The sequence below is a fragment of the Guillardia theta genome (genome assembly GCF_000315625.1).
Source record: "Guillardia theta CCMP2712 unplaced genomic scaffold GUITHscaffold_50, whole genome shotgun sequence".
Classification (NCBI taxonomy): Eukaryota; class Cryptophyceae; order Pyrenomonadales; family Geminigeraceae; genus Guillardia; species Guillardia theta.
In genome coordinates, this window is record NW_005434624.1 from 389,100 (window position 1) to 414,808 (window position 25,709).

A 25,709-nucleotide genomic window follows, 5' to 3' on the forward strand; every position below is an offset into this window, starting at 1 on the left:
CCTCCCTCCCTCCCTCCCTCCCTCCCTCCCTCCCTCCCTCCTCTAAATTTTCTGTCTCCTCATCAGCATTCTCCCCTGCATATTTCTATTCCTCCCCATCCTCACCGTTGGCTCGCAGGCCGTCGAACTCCCACAGAAGATACTCGATGCCTCGGAGCAGCAGAGCGATGTTCTCTGATCCAGCAAGTGAGGGCAGGAGAAAATGGGGAGGAGAGTGAGGGGAGAGGAGGAGGAAAGTTGGGAGAGGAGGGAAGAGGGAAGAAGTAGGAGGTAGGAGGTAGTGGTGGCAATGGAAGGAGAACAGCTGTAGGGGCATTCGAACAAAGCAGCTGAGCACTCACGATGAATGGGTGATCTTGAACAAGTTTTGTCACGTGGGAATCTGGAAGCGACAACGATGTCAGAACAAAACGACAAGAACGACAAGAAGACAAAACATCAACAGAACCAGAGAAACAAAATTCACCACAGCGATGGGAAGCAAGGAAACAAGGAAAAATGGGAAAAGACCAAGATCACAAGAACGAGGGTGCACAATAGCACGGCAGGTAAATAACCAGCATCGTCCAGACTTGGCAAGAAGTTGAGGAAGAGACTCACGCTTTGGCAGAGAGCGCAAAGATCTCGGCTGATCGGCTTCTGACGAGACTGTCGGGGCAGGCCAGGAGGGACGCAGTGGCTGTCTGGACGTGGGAGAAGTGAGGACGCAGCATGGCGGGATGCTCCTGGAGGTTGTCCTCCAAGACGTCCAGGCACGCCAGCAGCACGTCCTTGTGGCCCTTGGACAGCTCGGTACTGTTGGTTGCCTAGCAAGAAGTGAGCTGAGCGATCAATCGCGATCATGCAAATGAAGAAAGTTGGAAGAGGAAGTGGCAGGAGGAAGTTGGAGAAGGAGAAGAAGGATGAGGAGGATGAGGAGAACGGAGGAGGAGGACAGAGAAGGAGGCAGAGAAGGATGGAGAAAAGAGGAGAGAGGAGAGAGGAGAGAGGAGAGAGGAACATGGAAGCAGAAAAAGGCACGGAAAGGGTCGAGAACACAACCATCACCATAGCAATCAGCGTCTTCATCATGTCCGGTATCAACCTTCCAAACAGCTGGACACCCTCCGAGGTCCCTCCCTCCCCTCCTTTTAGCTCCCACAGCTTCCCATGCATGGCTGAAGTGTCTCCATCACCCTCATCTTGACAGTCAACACAACCCGCTCACCGTGCAGGCTCCTGATGCTCACAGCACACAGAGAAGTTTGTTGGAGGTCGCGGACGAAGGACAGCAGAACACCAACGACTGAGGACTAGGGATCTTTGGGTCAGCTGAGGACTGACAAGAGCTCTAGAGTTCTTGCAAGAGCTCTAGAGTTCTTGCAGCTTCCACCTGATATTTCTTCACTTGCTGGGCCGAGCAGCATGATACAAGTTTCTCCAGCAGAACCTGCGCCAGAGGGTCATGCCAACGGACTTGCGGGGAGAGCCAATCTCTCACCACGGCAAGGACCTTGGCGCTGCCTTCTGACTTCTTCACCTGCTCACTGACATCCTTCACAATCTCTAGCACCTGGACGATGCGGGTCAGACTCGAGGAAGCAAGGGAAGACACGAGATACCTGAGCGTCAAGGTCCAGCGAATCGCATTCAAAGATTGGTTGTTGCTCGCTGAGCAAGGACAGGACCTCTGCAAAATTCCTGTGACATGACGATACGGTGAGATTGTTTTGTCGATCGTCACAAACACATTCACATTCATCCCACAACGATCCCTTTGCAACATCCCTTTCCTCATGAAACCCTCTGCCTTCCCTCCTCCCATCCCCTGCCTTCTGTCTCTCTCCTAGCACTATCTTTCCCCCTCTCCCTCTCCCTCTCTTCCTCCTCTTACTGGCTCTTGACGAGAATCGACGCCGCCGCCACTGTCCTCGCTGCCATTTCAGCACATCTCACGTGCGGCCGCTTCTAGTACTGTTCAGTGACGGGGATGAGGCCCGGTATCATGGCGTGACCGTCCGATCGGGCCCGGCGAGGCGGCCGGCCCGGGCGGCCCGGAGCCTGGCCTGCTGAGTCACTGCCAAGTCACTCGGAGCGGCACTGTACGGTAACTTTAGTGGGGAGGATGATCCATCATTGAAACTTGAAAGGCTCCGAGGCAGCGGCGCGGCCGCCGCGCTCATGCTCCAGTCCGATCACTGGGGCCGGGGGGACTCACACGGTCCGAGGCAGTGTCCAAGTCGAGTCCCGGCGAGTCCCGCTCCTGCCGCTGTGCTCCGGCCCCCGGCTCGCAGCCGCGAGGCTGTTCTTGCTGAAGACCAGCGGCTTGAGTAACGGTAAAACTACTTCAGTGTCGGACCGTGGACTGACCAACCTTTAGCGTCCGGCGGACCCGGGACTCAGTCTCCGTTCGGCCCGGGGATGGCTGAGCCGCCGGGCCGCCGGGCCCGGGGCCCGGGCCGGCCGCCGCGGGCCGGGCGGTCGCAAGGTGATGGTCATCCCTCGTTCTCATCCCTCGTTCTCGTTACGGTTGCACCCCATATCGATGCTGGGCAGCGTCCGCTCTCCCCATGGCTCCTGCAGCACCACCACCACCACCAGCAGCAGCAGCACCACCACCACCACCACCAGCAGCAGCAGCAGCAATCTATCTTATACGCTCACGTCCCTTTATCCTCTTAGCTGCCTTCTGTCTTGCTTCTGCCTTCTTGCTTGCATGGATCCTATCCCCTTACTCCTACGCCTCTTCATATGCAATGCTGTGTACCAGAGGGCATGTGAGAGTAAGATGGATGACTTTACCTCTACAAGATCATGTGTCCATGTTTGGAGTTGACTACTTCACATGTGTGATGAGATGTATGTCAGGTGCTTCAGTGGCTCAAGCGCCATGTCCCCATGGTCCTAGTCTGAAGGTCTGGTCCTTTGAAGATGATCTACAAGTCGTTCGGCTCACTTCCCGCATATGGCGAGTCGTCCATTGCCCTGCTGTCGAATGTTCATGCGATGAAGCTGCGAGGAGGAAACTCGACGAGCAGCTCGCTGAGGGCAGAGGCTATCACCTTCTTCACCTCCGAGAGGACTCCTGCTGCCCTCGTTGCCGGCATGGCGCTCTCCATGCTTTTCTCCATGCCCCTCAAGCAAGACGAGGGTCACCTGCGAAGCTTTGCGAAGCGCGTCTACGTGGCTCTGAGCTGCTCCTCCTTGTGCCACGAGATGGTCTCGGTCTTCGCTAGCTCGCTGGCTATCGTGCAGATTCTCAAGGAGAGGAGAGACTTCGCCGCTGATTGCCCCATGACGATGATGATGCAGGAGTACCCCCTCTACTTCCTCGCTGTCCGCACGCACTTCATCTCCGGGCTGCTCTGCTTTGTTGGGTCGATCGCCGTGAGGATGTGGATCGAGTACTCGACAGGGTGCAACAAGTTTGCGAAGGCGATGACGTACCTGCTGGGATCAACCATGGTGTTCATGCTCAGCCTCTTCAACACCTCTCTCCTCTGCTCTGAGTCCCTCGGAAGCATGTGGGTCAAGTACGCGACGGCGATGGTGAGAGCCACCAAGCACAGAGTGGGTCCGAACATCTTCCTCGCGGTCCTGCTGGGCGTCATGTGTCTCAAGGAGATGGCCGCGTGCATGGGACTTGCAGGAAGGCAGATGTGGCAGGAGGGAACTTGAGCTGAGATACGCGAGGAGGAGGGAGAGGGATGAGATACGCGAGGAGGAGGGAGAGGGATGAGATACGCGAGGAGGAGGGAGAGGGAGGAGAGAAAGAGGAGAGATCTCTGCGTTTTTCTTGCTCCAAGAAGGAGGGGGAATTATTGTTTGGACGTGAGATGAAAGGCCAATGATGGCGCGCACTCGACTTCAATGCAAGAATGGTACTTAATATCATCGACTCAACCACATCAGTGAGACAGTACCTGGAAGATTAAAATCCGAAGATTGTCAGGAAGGTCGCGTAATCGCATTCTTCCATGTTCTCCCCGAGTTTCTCTCTGAGGGAAGTCTCCAGCTCCTCCTCGCTCTTCGCTGCCCCCAATTGCCTCAGGATCTTCACCACCTTTCTCATGCTCACGCGCCCTTCAAAGTGATCAGCCGCAGACCAGCACGGCGAGCTTGAGCTCACCTGTGCCTTGCACGTCAGCCTTCCTGTAGATCTGAAGCAGATCAGCCCGAGACTTCTCGTTGGCGAGGATGCCAAGGGAGGAGCGGACAGGAAACTCGCGCTCGAGGATGACCTCGACGAACTCGGAGGACGTCGGCTGAGCTTTCTTCAGCACCAGCCTCACCTTGGAGCCCTGCCAAGCACCCGTCAGGTCCAGCAAGCCTCCAGCAGGACAAGCACGTTCGGTCCGGCGATGAGAGTGCGGATTTTCGAAGAGGAGAGCTTGGAAACATCTCTCTGGTCCACCGCTACCAGGATGTCTCCCGGCTCTATGCAGCCGCTCCTATCCGCGGGCCCCGAGGGCACTAGACTGATCACCCGATGCGGGGGGTCGTCCTGGATGCGCATGCCGACTCCAGCGATGTCCTTCTTCGGTGGAGCACGAGCTATGTCAGCACCTGCTTGCTCGTCTTGCTGCGGCTCCTCCCTGAAAATTCTTGGAAGCATAGGATACGGCATACTTGGACGAACATCTCTTGCTGCAGCTGGTTGACTTCGTCAGAGATGAGATGTGATGAGGCAGCAAGGTAACAACAAAGGAAGTGAGATGGTATGGTCCTTCATGATATGATATGGTATGGCATGGCATGGCATGGCATGGCATGGCATGGCATGGCATGGCATGGCATGGTACAATATGATGATTTGACAGTGTCAAGATGAAATGAGGATGAGATGAGTAACGTGCAAGACGCAGAGAAAGCAGAGGGGTTTTTGTACCTGCATCTTCCCCAGTGTCGCTGAAGGTAGCAACGGGAGCAACAGGAGCAACGGGAGCAAAGAGATCTTTTGGCATCTGCCGGAGCTCGCCAGCGTCCCCTCGGGTCAGGCGCTTCCACCGAGAGAAGGCGCTGCGAGGCGACAAGTGAGACAAGAAGGAGGAAGGGTCTCCCAGCCATGGGTCCTCTGAGACAATGCCGAGCCTGTCTGCGCTCCTGTCCTCCGGAGAGATGATGGGAACATCCTTCCACATCAACCGATCTGCGCGGTTGAGAGGAGAGGTCCCAGCGGAGTTCGGGGACTGCGAGGCTGATGTCGATCTCATCGAGCTGTCGATCCCTATGGAGATCTGCGGGTGAGGAGGAAGGGTCAGTGACGGAAGTCAAGACGGATCGGGCTCACCTGCTTCTTCAAGTTGATCTCTCTCTCCCACTGTTGCGCGATGGTGCTGGCCGACTCTCTCAGATCTCGTTGGCGCACTGACTTGACTCGCCACTCGTTCACGAAGCGACTGAGCAGCCACCGCTCAACGTCCTTGCATTGGAACCAGACCTTGTTCGTCGTGTCTTGATATTCCTCCACCCAGTTCCCGAAGGTGATCATTAGGAGAGCATTGGCGGCTCTGCGTTGCAGGACTCTGACGCCTAAGCTCCGGAACAAAGACTTCTTGAACAAGCAGTTGATGATGAGGAAGTCAAAGCAGAACGCCAGCATCTGCCTTGTCAATTTTGTTCTTGCGTCTAAACTCTGCAGCCGCCTACGCTGCCAGGTAAAAACTCTCCAGCCCATGAGAGCATTGTGGAGGGTCTTGCTCCTCAAGGTTTTTGCTAAGATGACCAGAGATTGCCAGAGCAGCAGAGAGTTCTTGACGGTCTCACGGTCCCAGTGCCATTCAATCCTGCGAAACGAAACGTTGAGCATCTTCTCGATGCACTCCACCCGGCGAGAGTGAAGTACGAAGACCCGCCAGGAGTGGACGTATCTGACCGCAAGGAACCTGTCCAGCCGTCCTAGGAATGCTGTTCCCATCTTGGTCATGAACGAGGCCTCGTCTTTGGCTCCCACCGCCATCTTCCAATGTAACACATTGTTCTTGAGAGATCTCCTGTAGTCCAACATCCTTGATTCTTGCTTTCTCCTCCTCCTCTTCACTGCATTGCACCATCCCGCCATTCCCATGCTGAGATCCAACAGCTTCCAACGGAGAACGACCTTCCTTCCTCTCCTCCGCAGCTCCTGCAAACGCTCCGCATGACATTGCCATCCCTCAAAGCTCCTCACTAGTCCGAGCTTCATCCATCTGCTGACGACTTTGACCCCGATGGCCGCGTGCGCCTTGCTCCTGGACCACAAGGACTGCCAACTTCGCCACGCAGAAGCGCAGAGCATGAGGTTCCAAGATCGCAGTGCACGGATGACTTTCTTTCGTCCGGCCCTGCGGGAGCCGAGGTAAAGCATCCACAGCTTGAAATACGATCTCGTGCTGAAGCTGCTCCAGCGAAGAAACACTTTCGCCCCCTGCAGGCCGTAGAATTCCTCCGACCGGTACTTCCATACCCATAAGCCGAACATCCTCCGTAACGTGGAGGTAGATGCACGTCCAGTGAGCTTGCTCATGGCAGAACTGACGAGCTTCATGGTGCATGTGTGCAGATGAAGTTGATGATAGCATGTCCTCAACAGGTTCCTCTGAAAAGTCCTGTTTACCTTTGACAGAGATGAAACAAAACTTTTGGCATCGTTGCGAAAGATTACCCACGATTCCCAGGCAAGTAAAATGAGATCGTTCAACCAACGGAGAACGACCTTCCTTCCTCTCCTCCGCAGCTCCTGCAAACGCTCCGCATGACATTGCCATCCCTCAAAGCTCCTCACTAGTCCGAGCTTCATCCATCTGCTGACGACTTTGACCCCGATGGCCGCGTGCGCCTTGCTCCTGGACCACAAGGACTGCCAACCGCCATACGACAGCAACAACAATTGACGCTCCCGCTCATGCGCCTTCTTGCAAACTGAAAGACGGGATGACCGATACGAGGAAACAAAATAAGTCCAGCGAACAAACGAGCTCCTCATTGAAGAAAAGCATTGAACGATAGCTCGTCTGACCAAGACAAGCAGAAAGCGTTTGTGCCAAAAAAACGATTCGGAAAAAAGAGCGAACCAACCAGAAAGATCTAAGTACATCCATCGCCGTATGATCTTCTCCGACACCCCCCGTAGCCTCCGCTGTCTCGTTGCGTGCTCCCGCCAGCCCGCCAGCCCTCGACCCTGGTCCAGCTGCCGCCACCGCCGGACTATCTTCTCCCCGCTCGTCCGCATGTCGTGTAGCTCGATGGTCCGCTCCTTGAGCGCCGTGAAGGCCTCCCCGACCTTGAGATGCTGCCACCGTCCGATCACTGCCTGCCCTACTCGCCGCAGCCGCTCTGACTCCCTCGCGTGCTCGATCCACCGCGCCAGCGCCGCCCATGCCCCTGCCTGCTGCCATCGCCGTATGATCTTCTCCGACACCTCCCGTAGCCTCCGCTGCCTCGTTGCGTGCTCCCGCCAGCCCGCCAGCCCTCGACCCTGGTCCAGCTGCCGCCACCGCCGGACTATCTTCTCCCCGCTCGTCCGCATGTCGTGTAGCTCGATGGTCCGCTCCTTGAGCGCCGTGAAGGCCTCCCCGAGTCTCAGGTTACTCCATCGCTGTATCGCCTTTCTCCCTCCCCGCCGCAGCCGCTTCGTCTCCTCGGTCCGCTCTCTCCACCCGGCAAAGCCCGCTGCTGTCTCCTTGTGCACCCACTGTAGCACGACCTTGGCTCCCATCGCCTTGAGCCTCCTCGACTCCCTTGTGTATGCCTCCCACCGCGCCAAGGCTCGTCCCGCCCTCCCGTACCGAAGCTTCCCTACTACCCGCTGCTTCCGTCCTCTCTCAGCGCTCTCCTTCTTTGCGCAATGCCTCCACTGGCTCATAGCCTTCCAAGCCACCCCTTCGCGCCAGCGCCCCATCGCCTTCCCTAGCTTCCCTCCCAAGCTGATCATCGCCCGTGTCCGCTCGTGCCAGTGTACCAGCGCCCGCTGCCCAAGCCTCCGCTCCCTCCCGTCCACAGCTCGGCTCACAGCCCGCCACTGTCTCTCCTTATCCACACACGACTCAACCCTCTCCCTGGTCTCTGACGTCTTCCCCAGCCACGTCGAGAAAGACTCCCATGCTCCTAGACGCTGCATACGGCACACGATCGACGCTTGGAGCCGCGTATGTCGCTTCTGACCCTCTACCCACGACATCCACCGTGCCAGCGCCGCCCATGCCCCTGCCTGCTGCCATCGCCGTATGATCTTCTCCGACACCTCCCGTAGCCTCCGCTGTCTCGTTGGGTGCTCCCGCCAGCCCGCCAGCCCTCGACCCTGGTCCAGCTGCCGCCACCGCCGGACTATCTTCTCCCCGCTCGTCCGCATGTCGTGTAGCTCGATGGTCCGCTCCTTGAGCGCCGTGAAGGCCTCCCCGAGTCTCAGGTTACTCCATCGCTGTATCGCCTTTCTCCCGCCCCGCCGCAGCCGCTTCGTCTCCTCGGTCCGCTCTCTCCACCCGGCAAAGCCCGCTGCTGTCTCCTTGTGCACCCACTGTAGCACGACCTTGGCTCCCATCGCCTTGAGCCTCCTCGACTCCCTTGTGTATGCCTCCCACCGCGCCAAGGCTCGTCCCGCCCTCCCGTACCGAAGCTTCCCTACTACCCGCTGCTTCCGTCCTCTCTCAGCGCTCTCCTTCTTTGCGCAATGCCTCCACTGGCTCATAGCCTTCCAAGCCACCCCTTCGCGCCAGCGCCCCATCGCCTTCCCTAGCTTCCCTCCCAAGCTGATCATCGCCCGTGTCCGCTCGTGCCAGTGTACCAGCGCCCGCTGCCCAAGCCTCCGCTCCCTCCCGTCCACAGCTCGGCTCACAGCCCGCCACTGTCTCTCCTTATCCACACACGACTCAACCCTCTCCCTGGTCTCTGACGTCTTCCCCAGCCACGTCGAGAAAGACTCCCATGCTCCTAGACGCTGCATACGGCACACGATCGACGCTTGGAGCCGCGTATGTCGCTTCTGACCCTCTACCCACGACATCCACCGCGCCAGCGCCGCCCATGCCCCTGCCTGCTGCCATCGCCGTATGATCTTCTCCGACACCTCCCGTAGCCTCCGCTGTCTCGTTGCGTGCTCCCGCCAGCCCGCCAGCCCTCGACCCTGGTCCAGCTGCCGCCACCGCCGGACTATCTTCTCCCCGCTCGTCCGCATGTCGTGTAGCTCGATGGTCCGCTCCTTGAGCGCCGTGAAGGCCTCCCCGACCTTGAGATGCTGCCACCGTCCGATCACTGCCTGCCCTACTCGCCGCAGCCGCTCTGACTCCCTTGCGTGCTCGATCCACCGCGCCAGCGCCGCCCATGCCCCTGCCTGCTGCCATCGCCGTATGATCTTCTCCGACACCTCCCGTAGCCTCCGCTGTCTCGTTGCGTGCTCCCGCCAGCCCGCCAGCGCAGGCCCCGTGACGTGACAGCTGCCGCCACCGCCGGACTATCTTCTCCCCGCTCGTCCGCATGTCGTGTAGCTCGATGGTCCGCTCCTTGAGCGCCGTGAAGGCCTCCCCGACCTTGAGATGCTGCCACCGTCCGATCACTGCCTGCCCTACTCGCCGCAGCCGCTCTGACTCCCTTGCGTGCTCGATCCACCGCGCCAGCGCCGCCCATGCCCCTGCCTGCTGCCATCGCCGTATGATCTTCTCCGACACCTCCCGTAGCCTCCGCTGTCTCGTTGCGTGCTCCCGCCAGCCCGCCAGCCCTCGACCCTGGTCCAGCTGCCGCCACCGCCGGACTATCTTCTCCCCGCTCGTCCGCATGTCGTGTAGCTCGATGGTCCGCTCCTTGAGCGCCGTGAAGGCCTCCCCGAGTCTCAGGTTACTCCATCGCTGTATCGCCTTTCTCCCTCCCCGCCGCAGCCGCTTCGTCTCCTCGGTCCGCTCTCTCCACCCGGCAAAGCCCGCTGCTGTCTCCTTGTGCACCCACTGTAGCACGACCTTGGCTCCCATCGCCTTGAGCCTCCTCGACTCCCTTGTGTATGCCTCCCACCGCGCCAAGGCTCGTCCCGCCCTCCCGTACCGAAGCTTCCCTACTACCCGCTGCTTCCGTCCTCTCTCAGCGCTCTCCTTCTTTGCGCAATGCCTCCACTGGCTCATAGCCTTCCAAGCCACCCCTTCGCGCCAGCGCCCCATCGCCTTCCCTAGCTTCCCTCCCAAGCTGATCATCGCCCGTGTCCGCTCGTGCCAGTGTACCAGCGCCCGCTGCCCAAGCCTCCGCTCCCTCCCGTCCACAGCTCGGCTCACAGCCCGCCACTGTCTCTCCTTATCCACACACGACTCAACCCTCTCCCTGGTCTCTGACGTCTTCCCCAGCCACGTCGAGAAAGACTCCCATGCTCCTAGACGCTGCATACGGCACACGATCGACGCTTGGAGCCGCGTATGTCGCTTCTGACCCTCTACCCACGACATCCACCATGCCAGCGCCGCCCATGCCCCTGCCTGCTGCCATCGCCGTATGATCTTCTCCGACACCTCCCGTAGCCTCCGCTGTCTCGTTGCGTGCTCCCGCCAGCCCGCCAGCCCTCGACCCTGGTCCAGCTGCCGCCACCGCCGGACTATCTTCTCCCCGCTCGTCCGCATGTCGTGTAGCTCGATGGTCCGCTCCTTGAGCGCCGTGAAGGCCTCCCCGACCTTGAGATGCTGCCACCGTCCGATCACTGCCTGCCCTACTCGCCGCAGCCGCTCTGACTCCCTCGCGTGCTCGATCCACCGCGCCAGCGCCGCCCATGCCCCTGCCTGCTGCCATCGCCGTATGATCTTCTCCGTCACCTCCCGTAGCCTCCGCTGTCTCGTTGCGTGCTCCCGCCAGCCCGCCAGCCCTCGACCCTGGTCCAGCTGCCGCCACCGCCGGACTATCTTCTCCCCGCTCGTCCGCATGTCGTGTAGCTCGATGGTCCGCTCCTTGAGCGCCGTGAAGGCCTCCCCGAGTCTCAGGTTACTCCATCGCTGTATCGCCTTTCTCCCTCCCCGCCGCAGCCGCTTCGTCTCCTCGGTCCGCTCTCTCCACCCGGCAAAGCCCGCTGCTGTCTCCTTGTGCACCCACTTTCGTAGAACGGTTTTTCTTGCAATCGTAATTGTTTTGAAATGATGCTGTTTTGCGTTAAAGTTGCAAATGCTAGACTTGTCTCCTGACGTTTCATTTTTTGAATCACTCTGACAATTATTCTTCGATTTTTCCTCATTGTTTCTGTGTATTCATTCCACAGAGCTATCAGTTTTCTTGCAAGATTCTTTCTGCCTTTGGTTTCATCATGTAGAACACATCTTGATTGCATTTTTTGCATTCGATTCTACCTCTCCAGGTTTGCATCAGGAATTGTAGCGAGCGCCTCTCTACTTGCACTGCTTGTTGATAAACACGTCTTGTCTTCAATTTTGTTTGTTCAACAGAATTCAGCCACTCTGTCCAGATATTGCAGATCAGATATTTCATGTCACGATGATTTCTGTTCAGAATTTGTGTGTATGCCCATCGTTTTTGCTTGTTGCATGTCGTCCAAATGCACCATACTGCCTTCAAGCATCGCTTGCCCCTGAGAGTGGAAAATCTCGTTTCTCTTCTTTGTTTGAACACATTCTGCAACCAATCACTCATAACTTTTTGCGAAAGTCTTTGATGGTGAAATAAACTTGCTCTCCATTTCTTTCCATCTGACTTGGTACTTTCATTGGCGCGACTTTGCCAGGCTCTCAAGTATTGTGAAAGAAATCCCTTCTGCCACCTGTTTCTAATGTGAACAATCAATTTGTTCAGTCTTCTCATAGCCTCCAGGACAAACAGCCATTGATTGAATGAGCCAGCAATATATCTCAGAACAGATCGACTGTAAAATAAGTTTTCTTTTTTTCGAATGGACTTCTGACGGAGGCACATTGTTCTCATCATTTCAATTGATTGACTCAACCTTCTAGACTCTAATTTTCTATTGATCTTGTTCATCCTGTGCTGGATTGCAGCCGGACACGGATTTGCTATTGACCAATTGAAAAAGACCTGTCGCAGGAAGGTAGTGGTCTTAAGTTTTAGGAGTTTTGTTTCGAAATATTTCTTTTGACATCCATTTCGGTGTAGTTCAACAAGTGTAAAGAAAGCATTGACCAGATATCTTGAACGCACCTTTGCTTGCAAGATAAGACATTTTGAAACAGACACAGAATGTTTCATCGAATGTTGTCTGAGGAACCAAAATCTCAAACGCAAATGTTGCAACCTTTTCTTGTTCTTGAAGCATTTCAAGAAACCAGCAGAAAATTTGTAATCACTCCAACTATACAGAACAGCAGCATATGTCAGAATCACAGTTCTCTTTGTCAATTTCATCTGAATCGTTGATATGCGGGCACGACTCGACTGCATACGGTACCATAGATCCCAAGTACGACATAGCGACAATTTCTCATTTTTACGTTGGATATGCCTTGCCTTGATATTCAAGGAATGCAATCTTTGCAAAGCCACCTGCCAAATATTGAAAGAAAAGCGAACAGAAATATTTGCAATTTTCTTGGAGCCCAATGAAGCTGCACTTTGGATCCCGTTCTTGTAAAGACTTAGATGTCTCCATTGTGTAACAACATTTGACAGGAAAACAAATCTACATTTAGAATGGAAATTCTGCAGCTTCTTGATCATTCGAAGGAAACAAATCCAATATGCCCAGGGCATTGCAAGTAGGATGCACTGAATTCTGGTATCCAATTCATCCGTGCGCCTCACCCTTCTGGCTTCAGGAGTCGCCAGTGCTTGGGTTTTTGGTGCAGCCTTCCGTGCCAGAATTGCAACGAATTTCTTACCAGAAATGGTTCTGCAGGCTTCATTAGCAAAGATTGCCTGCTGGTCCCACGACTTGACTAGATTGCAAAGCCGCTCTCCTAATTTAGACATCGTCTTGCAGCATTTCTTCCATTTCACAAAAAAACTTGCATGAGATCGGACGTTTGAACTTCTTTGTAAGGACAATGACATCTCTTCTAGACCCTTCGAGAAATCCAACAACTGTTTCCATTTCAACATACTTGTCTTGAGGTACCGTTTCTTCAGAAAAGCATCTACTTGAGCCGCTAGAGCCAGCCTCCAACGACTTTTCAATTCCCTGTGTTGATAGCAGTGCTGCAAAAATTGAATGACGGTGGAAATCAGCCCATGAATACTGTTCATCGTTGTCATGATTTCCTGGATCAAGAGAAACATCATGCTAGCATGGCTATCCAAACTGAGCCTCGCTGTACTGGATAAAGATCTGCTCTGTATAAGATCTTGTAACTGCAAAGTTATTTAGGTATCATCAGCTGAAATTGCAGGCAGATCTATCACCTGATAGAATTTGCCACTCTGTTGTTCTATCTGTTCTTGCTCTTCTTGCAGTTCAACGATAGTCATTCGTATTTTCCTCTTGAATTGTGCGTGTAGGCTGGAGAGTTTGAACAAATCTAGATTCGCAACATGTTTCTTTTCTGAGACCTTACCCTGATGGAACGATATGTCAGCAATCAATTTCGATGCCTAGCAACTTGACCTGTGACATAAAGAAAGCTTGTTGGGAGTAGATGATAAGTCTGCTAACCAACTCCTTCTTTTCGTCAATGATGGTTTCAGTCTCGTTCGCCCAATTGGACGAAGCTGCACTCCCATCAGGCGCTGCATCTAAAGTCATAAATACCGATCAGAAGAATCGGAAAGCAATTTCACCAAGCGCAAAACGTGATGATTGAGCGATGTTCTTGGCAGTTGCCGCCTTTTCCTTGAGGACTTCGAGGTGCGACTGTAGCTCTAACGTGTGCTGAACTAAATCGAGTCTGCAAGACGTCAGAGATGGAGTAGCCCTGTGTGAAAGATAGTTGACCTCTCTGCTTCCAAGGCATTGCTGCGCTCCTTTAGCCATCTGGCACTTCCAGGAACGCCTCTGGAAGACGAGTCGGAATGTGACGGCGCGGAATATACTGGGGAGATCTCGCGGGTGGAAGTATTTGCACTATCATGGGATATTGGAGACAAAGGATTCCGGTCAACATATTCGTATCTGCATCAAAGAACAAGGAACGTTACATCAGAGGCGGACACCACACCCCAACCAACCTTCCCTCCCTCGCGGGTACAGGAATTGACCTTGCAGAGTTCACCTCCATCTGTTCCAGGGAGAGCCTGGGCGCTGGAAGGAATCAGTCTCGACGTGTCCCAACCGTGTGAGCAAGAAGAAACGTCTCAGAGAGCTCCCTCATGTTTCTTCCTTCTCCTTGTACCCTTGCCTGCATCCGCCATGCACCCTGCCGCGCATAATCCTCTTGCTCCTTCCTCGCCAACTTTTAGCAGGACTGGCGTTCGAATCCCACAAAATTACTCTATGACCCACCAATACCCAATCTTCTTCGTAGAAAAAAAATTATTTGAGTTAAAAATCACTATCGAAGATGATCACATTCATACTCAAATATTTGTTACATAGTCGGATGACCACTGGCCCAAAATAGCCAGTATAGTGAGCCCTCATCCCCTGTAGCAAAGACAAACATCTTCTTTCACCCCACCCCTCTTTGCCGCTGCAAGGAAAACTCGTGGGTCATCTGGTGCGCCAAGATCCGTACTAGACGAGAATCGGCTATAGAGAGCATCGCACAGAGTAGGCAGCAGGGGAGAGGGGGAGAAATAGCCACCAGGGCATGGAGGCAGACATGAGGGATAAGATGTGTGGAGAAGGAGAAAGTTCTCCAGCAAGATCGTGGAAGGAGTGAGAGGGAAGCCGGGTAAAAAGCCAAAACAGAGCACGTATGGGAGATGTAGAGGATCAAGAAATGGGAGGAATGAAGAGCGTGGCTGAGGGGGATGGACAAAACACTAACAAGTGGGTGGGGAGAAGGGGAAAGGAGGCAAGGATTGGTTCATTACATCACAGGGATTGGAGAGCGAACCTTGCTTTATTTGTACGTATATGACACCAGGTTGTCCTATCGAGCTGTTGAACAAAAACAAAACTCATCTTATCTCATTTATCCCCGCTGCATGGACACTGAATTTGCGATAGTCTTGAGAGAATTGTACCTCTATCTCTTCGAAATCGGCGACACCGCTGCCAAGTTCCGACCCCGGAATCTCAGTACGGTCCAGCTAGTTGGATCAACTGCTTTCCACAGACAATAGCCTCAAAAAACTGAATATCGAGGTCTTCTGCCGTGAGATATTGATCTGAGCAGTTTGCAAGGAAGGGTATGCCACCAGAGAGGTTCTCGGACCGGTAGGAATGTATTTTTGTCCAATCATGCTGTAGTTTACTCGTTTCATATGAAACTTCTCCGCTGGCCGAAGAGGCCTCGACACACTCAACTTCACTTTGCCTGAAAAATCTGAGGATACTTGCCATGCATGCTATTCTTTTCGAGTGCGTTCTCCCCGTACTGCGTTGGAACCCTCCGAGCAAAAAGTCAGCGATCACTCCCTAAAATATAGGCAACTTACCTGTATGCAGGCACTCCCCAGTGTTTGCAGAGCACCTGTTCCGATGCTTCGATCATAGGTAGTTCAAGAAAACATCGCGATATAGGACCGAAAAAATTGACTGGTCATGTCTATGAGATATAAACTGGCAGAATCTTGTAAGCGTTGCTCGGAGTCACTTGACAACAAAAAACTTACTTCTTCATGTTGTTGGGCCCCGTTTTCTTCGTCAGATATCAAGCTGAGTTGTGTAGTCAACAACCAGCTTGCAATCAAAGATTCTACCTGTAATTCTGAGACAGAGTTAGCCATTGACGCACAAATTCCTTTGAACTTTCGCACACGCGGAAAACGATGAAAGTAGCAGCCCTACTCAACTGTTGAGGTGTCGCGTCAGCTTTTTCTAATCAAATACCGTTGTCCCGAAAATCTGCATTCCTCCGTACAATTCAAAGCGAATAAAACCTAGCCGACCGTAAGGACATAGAAACGAAGCCGAGAGTCCCATCAAGACCTCCTCCTTGGTGTACACGTACTCCTTGTGTTGAGCCATGCCAAATGAAACAATACCCAACTCCTGCAACAGTGATATATTATGGGATGTCACTCATGAATTTGCAACACCTCCGCCTCGGCAATGTCAAAAAGCGGCGTTGCACTAATTCAAGAAAGTGAGCTTCCCTGGCAAAGTCGAAGAAAATCGTGAATACCTTGACACGAAGGTAAGCTGGGCATCTGCGTACATCAAGAGATCTCCCTCTGACAGTGTGTGCAAAGATTGATTGATAAGGTATGGCTTCCACAGCCATAGCCCCGCCCCTTTTCTCTGGTTGAAAATCCTGGAATTTGCAGATGTGAAGTCTTGGTTGAGATGCTGAGGTCCAAACTGAAGGTGAAGTTGTCATTGCTTACGGAGATCCAATGATAGACATTACCATTTTTACGCCATCAACACCACCAATTGAGATTGCAGTTGCTGCCAATGTCTTCAAAGAATCTTGGAAAGCCTCGGTTCCATAGCTCACAAGGAGTTTGTAAGGTCGGGCGTTCTGATACACGGCATTGAAAGACTTGGACTCCGGCTCCAATCCGATAAAATTTTCCAATCAGACCTTGTTCCAATGTAAGATATCTTTGCCATAGGACCTCGAGGAGTTATACCAAGGTGCATGGTTGAGCTGTGAAATGAACGTAGTGCTCGACATGATTCCTACCTCTCGATCATTCGAGTCCAGCAGCGAGATGTCAATTACTGACATGCCAGGTCTAATGCTACTCAATGTAACCTTTCGCAAGTATCCAGAGTCAGATCAAGAGACTGCCAAGGAGAAAAGTCACCTTTATTTCTGCTGCACAGCTCTTGTATCTATAATGTGTATTCAAAAAAATCGCTGCACATCCTGCGTCAAGTCCCATTTCATAGTTCTTCACAAGAATGTGTGCGTTAACCTACCATTAGATGAAATCACTATGTCACTACCACAAACGGTAGATTATATGAATACCTCATCACTCTCTATTTTGGAGCCATGCCGAGGATGAAGTATCTCAATCACAGCCATCTCATGGTCAGTGAGGCAAGAGTCGGGAATTTTTTCCAATTGATCCGACTGTGCAGTCATCTCAAGTTGGGGAGGCAGTTTTACATCGTTCATGCATATGCATTGTGTGAGCAACGAAAAAGCTGCAACTGATTGCCAAATACAAGACGTTTTTCTTGCATTCTTCGTTCTCTGCCATGGAAAAATCGTGAATTCTGTCCCGCACTTCCATGAAGTTTCTTTAGACGGGTGCTCCTTTCCGAGCATGCTTTGACCTACTTGTATTCGCCTCATCATGTGGTGATCGTTGCATTGTATCCCTGGCCCTGCTCAGCGTATCTTGAGTCCACAACAGCTTCCTTGAACCCAACGAGCAGCATGTTCCGTACCATTTTCGCGAAACAAGTACGTCGAGGATAAATCCAACAAACCCGCCTCAACAAAATACTAGGAAAAGGAGAAGGCAGCGAAAAAAAGTACATGCTTCCCGGAGTCCAGGCCCTTCCCCGGGCCGGGCCCTTGGCGAACAGTGAGGTCGGGCCGCAGGGCGGCGCGGCCCGCGGCGGAGCCTCGGATCCGGAGTGCGGGGGGGGGGGGGGGGGGGGGGCGGCCCCCCTTTGCGGCCCCACTCATGAAAGCAGTTGGCAGGATTAGGTTTGGTTCTCCGGTGTCTTTGCTCTTCAAGGCTCGCCCGTTTGGCAGCCTCCTCGCGGAGTCGACTCTCCCGATTGTCCTCGTACTGGTTTTATCTTCACTTTGAGTAAACTTCGGAGGCCCGGATCCGGCAGGTGACGGAAAGATCCGGGAGTCCGACGACACCTGAGTCCCGGATATGCGGCGCGGCGGCGGGGGCAGTGACGGCGGTAGGATGAGGATCAATGATGGCCGCCTCATCCGTTGAACCGTTACTGGGACTACACGAATTTGGAGCCCTGACCCTTCGGGTGTCATCCTTTGTGATATTTTTTGAATTTTGGATTTAATGTTGTGAACATGAATACTCAATCTTGTAATTAGGAGATAAAATTTAGGATATCTGAAATATATATCTGAATTTTGGTGACCCCGCATGGAATTGTTTTTGTTTTTCTGATTCGAATCCCACCAAGCCCAGCATGTCGTGGCAGCAAGTGGAGCCATGAAGGAGTGAGGTGAGATGACATGACGACTCTTAATGTTCTACCTCATCCTCTGCCGCTCCTGATATGGTACCGCATGCCTTTTCCTCGCATGATACTGTGTTTCCCAATAACTCATCCATCTTGATTTCATTTTTATGCTTTCAAATTTGTGACCAACTACCACCTCTCCGCTCTGGTGGTGGATTTTCCTTTATTCTGAAACTTCTACCATTACTACTGATTTATCTTGATTTCTTTGGCTGCTACGAAATCTCCTCTTGATGTTGCAAGCTCAAATCCCTATTTAAATGCTCTGACGGCTCGCTGACATTACAACACACTACTGATGTGATTCTTTTATGCAGTTGATGTATATCCGGGTTATTCCTGATTGAACCACAAGCCGTGTGACTTGGAAATGGGTGCCGAGGAGGATAGAATCCGAAAGATCGAAGCGGGAAGAAAGAGGCTGGAAAAATTCAGACAAGCCAAGTCGAACGGCCCGAATGAGGATCACAAGTCTAAGCCCCTTCCCTCTCCATTCGATGCTCCAAGGTCCAGTATCAATGGATCGATGAGGGTGTCAGCTCAAATCCCCTCCCGTCAACCAAAAGTATTGCCGGCATCAACAGGTTGACTCTCTGCTGCCATGGATGGTGATGTGTTAGCCTCACAGAATTTGATGCAGAATCTATCAATGTCGTTCCCTCCGTACGAGAACCTGAACCGAAAGCTGTACTAGAAGAAAGTCCCAAACGGTGCCTTTATTGATAGTTTCCAATCTCTGTGATTTACGTAGGGCAGGCTTGAACTCTCAGAAGATCAAAGTAATGCAATCTCTCACGTGACGCACAGTCAAGGTTGTGCATTACTGTATCCTGTAGGGTTTTCATTGTTTGCACAGGGTCGACTAGTCTGAGTGACGTGTCTGGGCGAGGAAAGCATGCCCAGCTGCAGGTGGCTGTGATATTGTTCATGATTCCCCGCTGAAGTCAATGTCAGGTCGCTCGAGAAACGAATTCGATTCCGGAGCCTGAGGTAGGGGCAACCTGCAGTTGAAGCTCTATGGGCTCACCTATCTCTGTAGGATCGAATGGAAGCTCCTGCAGCACACGATGCCGTTCCTTATGTTGCAGATGGTGTAGTTTTTACGTCTTATCCGTCGACGGTAATTCGTGGAAATGTTTCTGTTGTCCTTGACATGAATCAGTCCTTGAGGACATCTCGCACGCAGTACAGCATCGTGCGGGAAGAGGGAATGCGTGTCGATGCGATGATGGGCGAGGTTCTGGTCTTTTGATCTCGTGCTTGCCTCATCACCTGTTTCCACACGGATAGGCGGATGGCGAAGATGAAAAAACGATCATGATCCAAAGCCTTCGCGCGATGGTGGATGGGCTGAAACGACAGATTGCATTCGATGTTGAGGTATCTGAATTCCGAAGGCCATGATCCTTGCTGATTGTGCTTGTATGACAGCTTCTCGATGCGGCGAATACTAAGCAGAAGGAGACTGAGGCGCAGCTTGCTAAAGCTCAGGCGAGAATTCTGTCGTAACCTTTCCCTATTTATGACCTTCGTTTAGGCCAACTACGATCGTGTAGTTTCGCAAGTTCAAGGCACGCTTGATATACAGCCGACTCTTGAAATCTCAAATGTCCAAGCTCATATGCTTCAAAATTTAGGAGACCATAGGTCAATATTCTTGGAACAATCAAACGAAGCTCTTTTGATGGAAAAAAACGCGCTGATTGATGATTTGAATTCAAAACTATCACAGAACATGGAAAGAAATGCTGACCTCGAAAGGAGATTGGAAGAAATGCAGCGTCACATTGATCAGAAGCATCAAGAGACCACTTTAATCAAGAAGCAGTTGAAGGCGTTGGAGTCCAGACCTGGAGAAGACCTTCAGAAACGGATTTTAGAATTACAAAATGAAGTTCAATCGATGGTAGAACGAGACCAAGAGGCCTGCCATGCTATCGAGGATTTAGAAATTGCAAAGAGGGAGATCGAAAATCTGAGGAGGGCCCAGGAAGTTGCAAATACAGCAATTCACAGGATGCAAAGCGAACTCCTTCAGAGGAGCTTGAAATCTGATCTTAACACCGTGGAGCGTGGATCTGATGCGACAGAACTCGAAGAGCTGCGTATCAAGTTGAGAGATTATGAATCGCTGAAGCTTTCTAAGGACTCTTTGGAAAGACGTCTTCAACATATTGTGACTCAGGAAGACCTACTTTCCCAGCTCATTGCTCAGATCGATGCAGAATTGGCCAAGGTGCATGAGATTGTTTACCAGACTGATAGTGCAATGCTATCTAAACACGCTTCTTGGAACGGGGCAGTGGAAAACTTTCTGTTTTTAATTCGAAGCTGTCAAGAAGACCTGTCCTTCATTTTCAGTCACGACACGTTTTTCACATCTGGTGCCGCAGAGAAGCTTTTGAGTGGTCGAATTGAACCATACAAGTGCCTTACTGACTCAGCAAATATTGCAAGAATTATTCTGGACTGCAAGCAGTTCAATTCTTCAATGACAAAACAATTTCTATGTGCCATTGAAGGGTTGGAGTCAGACATTGATGATATACGGTCTTGTGCCATCCTACCCAACAAATCGGGTCTGCAATGTTGGCCAGACGCAAACGACTTCAAAGCGGAATATAGCGAATTAAGGGAATGCTATTCTAAGGAACCTAAGGAATGTTTGTCACAGGTGAAGATTTGTTCTGGTTCTATTCCTTTGTTCCTTTTTTTTGATAAGTTTCTTGTTTACAGCAGGATATAGGCATGATCATGAGGCAACTTAAGGATGAGATGAAGGCTCAAATTTATATGATACTGAAGCAAGTTTGTGAAATATCAAGATGCATTGACGTGTTAGCAGAAGAAAACTCGCTTCGAAATTTGCGCATTCTGGAGATGGGCACTTGTCACCTTGACTTTGCGACTAAATGCGCAGAAGTTGATGAGCAGATTGGAGACATTCACAAGAATATTGGACAGATTGAAAATTGTATCCATGTATTGAAAAGGCCGTTGGACCATGTTGCTGAAGGCACTGAAGATGCAAAGTTCCACATCGATTTTCTGAATTCAAACAATCGAGATCTTGTCACAAGCTGTGATTCCACAAAGCGCCCTCAGCAATACTTTCTCAGTGCAACTATCATGGAACAATTCAAGTCCATTATATCTCACTGCAATGATGCGTTTGCGGATCTTAACCAAAACGAGCTATGTTTCCGCGAGCTCATGGACGAGCGAGACAGGCTCCGGGAGGCAGCGCTCCAGCACGAGGAGAGCCTGAAGGAGTTTGAGCTGCTGCGTCACGAGAGCGGCTTGCTCCAGGACCAAGTCAAGGAGCTTGAGAAGATGCTTGATGAGAAGCAAGGAGAGGCCAGCAAGCTGCAGGAAGCGTACGGGGCGATGAGAGAAGCACAAAGCCGTGCAGAGGAGGCCAAGAAGGAGGCAGAGGGGGCACGGGCAGAGCTGCAGGAGGCTCAGGCACAAGCGGAGGGAGCCAAGAAGGAGGCAGAGGGGGCACGGGCAGAGCTGCAGGAGGCTCAGGCACAAGCGGAGGGGGCCAAGAAGGAGGCAGAGGCCTTGTCGGCTGCTAGGACAGCATTGATCGAGCAGGCTCAGGCACTTGAGAGCAAGATCAAGGAGCTTGAGATCGAGAAGGATGTGGAACTTAGAAAGGTCGTGGACGAGCGAGACAGGCTCCGGGAGACAGCGCTCCAGCACGAGGAGAGCCTGAAGGAGTTTGAGCTGCTGCGTCACGAGAGCGGCTTGCTCCAGGACCAAGTCAAGGAGCTTGAGAAGATGCTTGATGAGAAGCAAGGAGAGGCCAGCAAGCTGCAGGAAGCGTACGGGGCGATGAGAGAAGCACAAAGCCGTGCAGAGGAGGCCAAGAAGGAGGCAGAGGGGGCACGGGCAGAGCTACAGGAGGCTCAGGTACAAGCGGAGGGGGCCAAGAAGGAGGCAGAGGCCTTGTCGGCTGCTAGGACAGCATTGATCGAGCAGGCTCAGGCACTTGAGAGCAAGATCAAGGAGCTTGAGATCGAGAAGGATGTGGAACTTAGAAAGGTCGTGGACGAGCGAGACAGGCTCCGGGAGACAGCGCTCCAGCACGAGGAGAGCCTGAAGGAGTTTGAGCTGCTGGGTCACGAGAGCGGCTTGCTCCAGGACCAAGTCAAGGAGCTTGAGAAGATGCTTGATGAGAAGCAAGGAGAGGCCAGCAAGCTGCAGGAAGCGTACGGGGCGATGAGAGAAGCACAAAGCCGTGCAGAGGAGGCCAAGAAGGAGGCAGAGGCCTTGTCGGCTGCTAGGACAGCATTGATCGAGCAGGCTCAGGCACTTGAGAGCAAGATCAAGGAGCTTGAGATCGAGAAGGATGTGGAGCATGCTGTACAAGCCGAAAGGATGCGAGAGCTCATGGAGGTACTAGAAGAGGCCAAAGGAGCTTTAGGTGAGAGTGAGCTATGTCTCCGTGATCTCGTGGACGAGCGAGACAGGCTCCGGGAGACAGCGCTCCAGCACGAGGAGAGCCTGAAGGAGTTTGAGCTGCTGCGTCACGAGAGCGGCTTGCTCCAGGACCAAGTCAAGGAGCTTGAGAAGATGCTTGATGAGAAGCAAGGAGAGGCCAGCAAGCTGCAGGAAGCGTACGGGGCGATGAGAGAAGCACAAAGCCGTGCAGAGGAGGCCAAGAAGGAGGCAGAGGGGGCACGGGCAGAGCTGCAGGAGGCTCAGGTACAAGCGGAGGGGGCCAAGAAGGAGGCAGAGGGGGCACGGGCAGAGCTGCAGGAGGCTCAGGCACAAGCGAAGGAAGCCAGAAGGCAGGCAGAGGGGGCACGGGCAGAGCTACAAGAGGCTCAGGCACAAGCGGAGAAAGCGGCGCAAAGTCTTGATACCTTGCTTGAGGACTTTCAGCTACAACAAAGAAGAATGCAGAAAAAGTTGTTCGATGCTCAGTCAACCTCTATTGAGATATCTTCTCGTTTCTCTGATGCAAGGATAAAAGAATTGTTGCTACATGTCACAGAGGCACAGGAACTTCTCGACTCAACAGTTTCAGATTGCCTGCTGGAATCCGACGAGAAGGTGTGTGAAATTCTCTCCCCTGGATCCTGCACTATTCTATATTTCTTGACTTCAAAACCTGAACTGACCATGATCTTGCAGGCGAGGATCAAATTCTTGGAGGATGAAATCTTTGCTTTGAGATCTGCCTGCAAGTGCATGTTCACGCACAACGTTGAACAAGGCGCCCGGGCAGAAAGCCGCGCTCTTGACAACTCATTCTTGTCCAACCAGGAAACACCGTTGTCCGACAAGTTGACCGCCCCACAGCACTGGTTGCGAGCTCACTTCGAGGAGATCTGTAAGGAGTTGGCTGAAGTGAATCACATGATTCGTGAAATTCATCTCAAAGATGATGAGACTGCGATGACCCCCGGCAAGATGCAGGGTCGCCAAGGTCTACCCATGGCAGGATATCGAAGCAGAACAGTCGAAATGAGATCAAAGACGGCAGAGACCAAGAAGGAGAGCGCTGCGGAAAATCCGCTCATCAATTTCTTCCCCAACGTCATCAATAAGGGCAAAGGCAATCTAGATTCAATGTTTGGGCAGATCAAGAAGATGGTGGAGATTCCATTGGAGCCGAACGAGCACAATCTGTTCGGTCTGCTGGCCCACGATCGTTCAAGCTCCCATCGCGACGTCAGACGGCTGAAGGCTGGAGCCAGCGCTCCTTCCAAAGACGTCGATTCAGGTTCTTCCCACGTGCTGAAACGTTGACGAGAGCTGAAGTGTTGTGTGCAGCAGTGTTCGTCTTCTCGAGGTCGGCACCTGCATGGCAAGCGACAGCTGACCCCGCAGCCTCCAGGTGTCAGTTCGTCGAGATCTTTGGCTGCATCAAGGAGGTGGAGGCGATCCAACTTGAGGTAGAGGGTGGAGGGAGGACGAAGGGAGGACGACGACTGCTGACGGAAGTGCAGCTTGTTAAGCTGATGGATCAGTTCAAGAAGCGAGAAGAAGTCATCGTCTCGCTCGAGGCTGCCCTAGAGGCTTCTTTGGGAAGAGAATCTGTGCTGGAAGAGCTGCAGGCCTCCACCCACCAGTCTCTCTCAGGGATGAATGACCAAGTGACAACCATCTTCAGCACCCTTGCAGGAGTGGAGTTGAAGAGCAAGCAGGTGGGCACTTGTCACGGCATGTTGTGTGTCGTCATCGAAGTCGACAGGAGAGGTTGACGCGGGATGCCTCCCAAAGGAAGCAAGAACAAGATTCAAGCATCGGCATGCAGCTCGGCATGCAACCCCCAACTTTCAGAGGGTCGAAGTGACAGCACCACAGATGCGATGAAAAAGCTCGAAACAAGGGTCGCGGAGCTCTGCCGAGAGAATGAGGTCCCGTGCGATTGAAAAGGCCTTAGCTAACTCAGCTCCCAGCTGCTGTGTCAAACTGTGAAGTCCGAGCACTCTGATAAGGTCTCAATGTTCTCCGACGCCTCACGGTCGCTTGAAATGACCTGATGACAGTGCAAGGCCCTGGACGACCTCACCAAGGAGCAGACGCGACACGAGCAGATCAGAGTCCAGCTGAATGCAACTCAAGCTGTGCGTGCTGGCACCACGAGAGGATCCGCGAGGTCTGACGCGACCGCAGGATCTGAGATTCTACGAGAGCACTCTTGAGGATGTGAAGCACAAACTGCTCAGTGGGCAGACGAGAGAATCGGAGCTCATCCGAGAGCAGGTGAAAAGAGCATCGCCTTGCTGCCTGAGCTGATGAGAGTGAGGCTCCAGGCCTTGACGAGGAGGATCCTGAGCGGGAACGTGGAGGTGAGGACAAGTGAGTCAGCACCATCAGCTGACAGTGCCCAGCATGAGCTCTCAGTGAAGGAGCACGAGCTAAGAATCAGGTCCGTCCATCTCCTCAACCTCTCGCCTCCCCCCCCCCCAAGCTGAGGCCCTGACTTCAGGGAGTTCCTCCGGAAGCAGCGCACCAACATGGAGATCCTCTCACAGGCACTGCTGGAAACGTGCCGGGGCTGTCGGTGTAAGCTGATAGTGCAGCAGGAGAAGTCGCATCTGGAGCAATCGCTCGACTCGATGAGGAGGCAGAACTCCATCCTTTACGACACTCTCAAAGCAGTGGAAGAAAGGTGCGCCTGCCGCTCCGATCGGCTCATCCCACTCGCCTTGTGCTTACGTCATGAGCAGGGAACGATTTGCTGAGGCCGAGAAGAGGAGAGCAGGTAGTCAGCTGAGATGAAGGGGGGGAGGAGCACCTGAGGGTGTTGGCAGTGCAAGAAAAGTTGGACAGTCAGGCTTCTCTCAAGCGGACGACGGAACGACTGCACAAGCTGCAGAGCCAACTCGCGCAGCACGTAAGCTCGTCTTTGTCTTGCCTGTGCATCGGATGACTGGCTGTCTTTTCTCTCTGTCGCCTCTTGGTTTCGCTCTTGTTGTCTTGCAGAGTTCGAGAGTGAAATGGTTAGTCTCTCCTCCTGGCCGTTCATGGCAGCGCTTGCCTGCCTTGCGGCAGCCCTGCCGTGACTGAGTGCCTCTCCCTCCCCCTCCCTCCTCTCTTTTTTCCCATCTGCTTGTTCCGACGAGACGCTGCCAATTTGACC

General features: G+C 53.1%; 6 protein-coding genes across 6 annotated transcripts; 2 read left to right on the forward strand and 4 right to left on the reverse strand.

Moving 5' to 3' along the window:
- Window positions 1–85: 85 nt before the first annotated feature.
- GUITHDRAFT_111211 (hypothetical protein) lies at window positions 86–1,920 on the reverse strand (the record flags this gene model as incomplete). Its single annotated transcript, XM_005829767.1, has 9 exons — window positions 86–174; window positions 342–382; window positions 601–806; window positions 1,048–1,157; window positions 1,208–1,292; window positions 1,373–1,429; window positions 1,481–1,552; window positions 1,602–1,680; window positions 1,874–1,920. The coding sequence occupies 9 exons, from the start codon at window positions 1,918–1,920 to the stop codon at window positions 86–88; spliced, it is 786 nt and encodes a 261-aa protein (XP_005829824.1).
- A 930-nt stretch (window positions 1,921–2,850) lies between these two features.
- On the forward strand, window positions 2,851–3,932 carry GUITHDRAFT_153454 (hypothetical protein). Its single transcript, XM_005829768.1, has one exon. The coding sequence runs from the start codon at window positions 2,911–2,913 to the stop codon at window positions 3,655–3,657; it is 747 nt and encodes a 248-aa protein (XP_005829825.1). The 5' UTR covers window positions 2,851–2,910; the 3' UTR covers window positions 3,658–3,932.
- On the reverse strand, window positions 3,911–10,847 carry GUITHDRAFT_111213 (hypothetical protein; the record flags this gene model as incomplete). The annotated part of the gene is made up of 6 exons (XM_005829769.1): window positions 3,911–4,062; window positions 4,109–4,280; window positions 4,328–4,632; window positions 4,868–5,216; window positions 5,270–9,190; window positions 9,240–10,847. 6 exons carry the CDS (start codon window positions 10,845–10,847, stop codon window positions 3,911–3,913), a joined length of 6,507 nt encoding a protein of 2,168 aa, XP_005829826.1.
- Window positions 10,848–13,453: 2,606 nt separating this feature from the next.
- GUITHDRAFT_111214 (hypothetical protein) lies at window positions 13,454–14,096 on the reverse strand (the record flags this gene model as incomplete). The annotated part of the gene is made up of 5 exons (XM_005829770.1): window positions 13,454–13,486; window positions 13,535–13,608; window positions 13,660–13,766; window positions 13,814–13,990; window positions 14,047–14,096. 5 exons carry the CDS (start codon window positions 14,094–14,096, stop codon window positions 13,454–13,456), a joined length of 441 nt encoding a protein of 146 aa, XP_005829827.1.
- A 1,194-nt stretch (window positions 14,097–15,290) lies between these two features.
- On the reverse strand, window positions 15,291–16,961 carry GUITHDRAFT_140982 (hypothetical protein; the record flags this gene model as incomplete). The annotated part of the gene is made up of 13 exons (XM_005829771.1): window positions 15,291–15,372; window positions 15,421–15,455; window positions 15,598–15,640; window positions 15,685–15,768; window positions 15,815–15,864; window positions 15,914–15,976; window positions 16,024–16,057; window positions 16,110–16,285; window positions 16,335–16,448; window positions 16,512–16,577; window positions 16,614–16,685; window positions 16,738–16,848; window positions 16,905–16,961. The coding sequence occupies 13 exons, from the start codon at window positions 16,959–16,961 to the stop codon at window positions 15,291–15,293; spliced, it is 987 nt and encodes a 328-aa protein (XP_005829828.1).
- Window positions 16,962–18,479: 1,518 nt separating this feature from the next.
- On the forward strand, window positions 18,480–25,348 carry GUITHDRAFT_140983 (hypothetical protein; the record flags this gene model as incomplete). Its single annotated transcript, XM_005829772.1, has 17 exons — window positions 18,480–18,616; window positions 18,866–18,921; window positions 18,966–19,018; window positions 19,064–19,099; window positions 19,149–19,229; window positions 19,272–19,346; window positions 19,400–19,489; window positions 19,647–20,783; window positions 20,849–23,170; window positions 23,252–23,843; window positions 23,894–24,015; window positions 24,070–24,267; window positions 24,613–24,690; window positions 24,740–24,829; window positions 24,880–24,915; window positions 25,153–25,238; window positions 25,297–25,348. 17 exons carry the CDS (start codon window positions 18,480–18,482, stop codon window positions 25,346–25,348), a joined length of 5,241 nt encoding a protein of 1,746 aa, XP_005829829.1.
- Between the last annotated feature and the right edge of the window lie 361 nt (window positions 25,349–25,709).